At 40.0% G+C, this 3822-nt stretch overlaps 1 protein-coding gene and 1 long non-coding RNA gene across 2 annotated transcripts; both read right to left on the reverse strand.

Moving 5' to 3' along the window:
• Positions 1–432: 432 nt before the first annotated feature.
• Positions 433–2353, reverse strand: LOC143773422 (uncharacterized). Its single transcript, XM_077260878.1, has 3 exons — positions 1996–2353; positions 1576–1735; positions 433–1487 (listed from the first exon to the last, which is right to left on the reverse strand). The coding sequence occupies exons 1-3, from the start codon at positions 2027–2029 to the stop codon at positions 905–907; spliced, it is 777 nt and encodes a 258-aa protein (XP_077116993.1). The 5' UTR covers positions 2030–2353; the 3' UTR covers positions 433–904.
• Positions 2354–2656: 303 nt separating this feature from the next.
• LOC143773423 (uncharacterized) lies at positions 2657–3478 on the reverse strand. The gene is made up of 3 exons (XR_013215178.1): positions 2967–3478; positions 2810–2869; positions 2657–2701 (listed from the first exon to the last, which is right to left on the reverse strand). It is a non-coding gene; the product is annotated as an uncharacterized LOC143773423 (long non-coding RNA).
• Between the last annotated feature and the right edge of the window lie 344 nt (positions 3479–3822).

Below are 3822 nucleotides of genomic sequence, written 5' to 3' on the forward strand. Positions count from 1 at the left end.
ACTCCAACATGGGCCGATGTTTGTACAGCCAAAGTTTAAACATACCATCATCACGACCTCTTCCGGGGACCGAAGGCCCAAGTTTGCCCTATGTTTTAGTTGGTGACGAGGCCTTCCAACTAGGACAAAATCTCCTGAAGCCCTACTCAAGCCGTAGTCTAGACTCCAGCAGGCGCATTTTTAATTATCGCTTGAGCCGGGCTAGACGTTATGTGGAGTGTGCCTTTGGGATTTTGACATTAAAATGGCGGACTTTACTAACCTGCATGCAACTGCAACCAGAAAATGTGGACCGTGTTGTGAAGGCGTGCATCTGTCTGCATAATTTTGTGGCGAGACATGAAACCCAGGTGGTAGACCCTGATGATTGTGAGTCGAACCTCAGTAGCATTGAATCGAATGCAGTTCGGTCAACAGCACAAATAATGAGGATTCGTGATCAATTTGCACACTACTTCACACATGAAGGCCATGTTCCATGGCAAGACAGATACGTGTGAAAATATTGTAAAGTCTTCCTGATGTCGTGTAAAAAGTTATGTTGTTAACCTGATGTCGTGTAAAAAGTTACCCTGATGTCGTGTAAAAAGTGACATAGTGTAAAAAGTTACCTTATGTCGTGTAAAAAGTTTTTTAACCTGATGTCGTGTAAAAAATTACCTTATGTCGTGTATAAAGTTGTGTTGTGTTAAAAGTTAAAGTCATCCAAGATTCTTAAATTTGAAACAGTTTACAAAATGTTTATGGGTTTTTCCAACAAACTTTTGGTACACAGGTTTAACATATGATATCCCATAGGGATGAAAAAAAAGGAAAATAGAAATTCACAACAAAAAACATAACAAAAAAAAAAAGGGAAACTTGCAACGTGGTAATTGCACCTGGCTGGGGACACTGAACTGTACTAAAGACTTTGGTACTGCACGGGCGTATTGTCTGCCCAACTATATGATGGACTGCTACATTGTCTATGAGGTTCCACGCTCGTTTCACCCCGGCCTCTATATTGAGGGTTGTAGGCCGGCAAGTCCATTCTTCTAGTTCCCGATGGAGCGGGTTCTTGTGGGCCCACAAATTCCTCTAGAAGCTCGTTCAGTCTTTGTCTAAACATAAAGTTTCTATGTGCCGGGATATTTTGTGCTACAGGCACATAGGATAAGAAAAGTAGCTTCCACTCATTAGCAGAGTATACAGACTCGCGTGCTTGCAGCTCGGTAATTTCTCGCCTCAGGTCTTTCAGCTCACTGCGACACATGTCCTCTACCCGTTGGAGTCCATCCACGATAATTGCATCAGCTTCATCTTTTTGTGTTGCTCGCTTGCGTCCACGCTGTGATTGCAACCGGGCACTCACACCTGCAGCAACAGTGCTTCTGTCCGCAGATCGTGGCTCGCTGATGCCAGACACATCTTCAGCTTGCGTTGGTTCCACTGGAGAAGGCTCCAGTTCCTCTGTCGGTCTAGGAGCAGCGGTACTGCATATCGTGCTGTAACCCAAAAAAAAAATAATATAAATAAAGTAAATTAGTTTCCTTAAAACAATTGTGTCTCTCACACAGACGTATTTGTACTTACGAGCGCTGAGACAATGTTTTTTGAAGAAAGAGCAGTTGGTCGTAATGCACATACGGGGTCACCCGTTTACCACTGGATCCGCTTTGAGCATTGTGATTGTTCCGGTAGTCACGGACAAAGCGATCGCGGATGGACTTCCAACGGGTATGGACAGCATCGGCTTTAAATTTAAAAAAAAATATATACATAAAAATAGTAGACAGATAGTTTTAAGATATAGGAAACATTTTTCATAGTTTGCTAGGATAGTTGATATATAAATAGTAGATAGATAGTTAAGAAATAGTTTTTAGAAATAGTGTATAGATAGATAGTGTACAGATAGTTCATAATTGAGAGATAGACAACAAGTGGATAGGTTGATAGGATAGATTTTTTTTGTTTGTTTACATTTTCCGATGTTACGTCACCAATATTTACCAATTTTTTTCTTTGAGGTTGTAGACTTCTCCATGTATCGGGGATCAAAGTGACAGATTATTTGATCCCACAACTTCCGGTTCTTCACGATGTCATGGTGGGTGCTGTCGCTCTGGTCCCATATGGAGGGGTTGGCTTCCACAAGGTTGATCAGTGTCTCGTTGTGGATAGTCAATGGCTCTTCGTCAACGACAATCCTTTTTTTTTTGGCCGCTGACTTGGACTAGGTAAACACAAAAAGTTAGGTTGATAGTTTCAATTTCACTGGATGGCCATATTCATATATACAGAGATAGATAGATACATAGATATAGCAATAGATAGATACATAGATATAGATAGATATAGATAGATATATAGATACATAGATATAGATAGATAGATACAAAGATATAGATAGATACATATTTATAGATAGATACATAGATATAGATATATACATAGATATATATAGATAGATACATAGATATTGATAGATAGATAAATAGATAGATACATGGATATAGATATATACATAGATATAGATTGACAAATAGATGGAGCGATATAGTTGATATTTTATAGGTATAGTAGATAGAAATTGAATAGATAGATTGTTGATAAATATTGGATAGAATATTTCTAATTTGATATTTACCACTGGCAGTTGTGGCGACGACAGACGGCTTGGGACCTTCTTTCTTTTGTGTCCTCCGTGTTGCACCACCTATTGTGTATGTAAAATGTAAAAAAAAAAATTTTAACATTAAATTATGTTAACATTCATTGGATCAATAAATTTATGCCTGAAAAATTCAACATGTGTGCTATGTACCTTTGTGTTTTTAGCATGTTTTTTGGGGGGTGGTCTAGCAGCCTCGGGCTCAGAAGACTCCTATTCACAATAAAACAATAAACAGGATTGTTATGCCTAGCTCAATACAATGGAGTTTCACACAACATTATAGTGGTTTTTAAAAGTGCAAGCCTACCGACTGTGACGAAAAAATCGCAGACACGCTGCTGCTGCTGCTGACATCTGTATCCGACATCTGTGTGCAACAAAGCAACATGTTTAGTACACACACATCCGACGGACATTTTACAGACTCCCATGATGTATACTGAGATATATATATAGAAATGTACTTACATTTCAGGAGAGGTATTGCAACACTCTGTCACGTGCAGTAGTCCTAATGTGTGGTTGGTATATTCCTCCTTTAATGGCCGAAATCACATTTCCTGTCACATGACACATGTGACCACCCTCAAACGCTATTAAAACGTGTGGTCCTATTTGGAAATTTTTCATGATTTGCGTCTGACTGCGTTTGCCATAGCCTTCTATGGCAGAATGAACGCTTCCGTTAGTAGTGCGTTAGCTTGACCGGACCCGAGAACGCTGCAAGCCGCGTTGAAGGTCCGTCAGAAAAAAAACGTTATGTGACAAACGCATACCAATTTAGGGATGCGTCACGATGCGTTAGACAATGCAAGTCTATGGGCGCATTAGTATGTGCGTTACATTGCGTTTTTACTACTTAAAAACGAGTTCGTTAGATGGACACACCTAGCGCAATGTGAACCCAGCCTTATACTAGATAGGGGGCTATTGGGGGATCATTATACTATATATATTATATGGGGAGCTGTAGGGTGGATCATCAAACTATATAGGGGGCTGTGGGGTGTATCATCATACTGTATAGGGTGCTGTTGATGTACCCTCATACTATGTAAGGGGCTGTGAAGTTGTTCACCAAACTATATAAGTGACTGATAGGGGACCATCATGCTATATAGGCGGCTGTTAGTTGGACCATCATACTTCACAGGTGGCTGTGG

This window comes from Ranitomeya variabilis, chromosome 5, assembly GCF_051348905.1.
Source record: "Ranitomeya variabilis isolate aRanVar5 chromosome 5, aRanVar5.hap1, whole genome shotgun sequence".
Classification (NCBI taxonomy): domain Eukaryota; kingdom Metazoa; phylum Chordata; class Amphibia; order Anura; family Dendrobatidae; genus Ranitomeya; species Ranitomeya variabilis.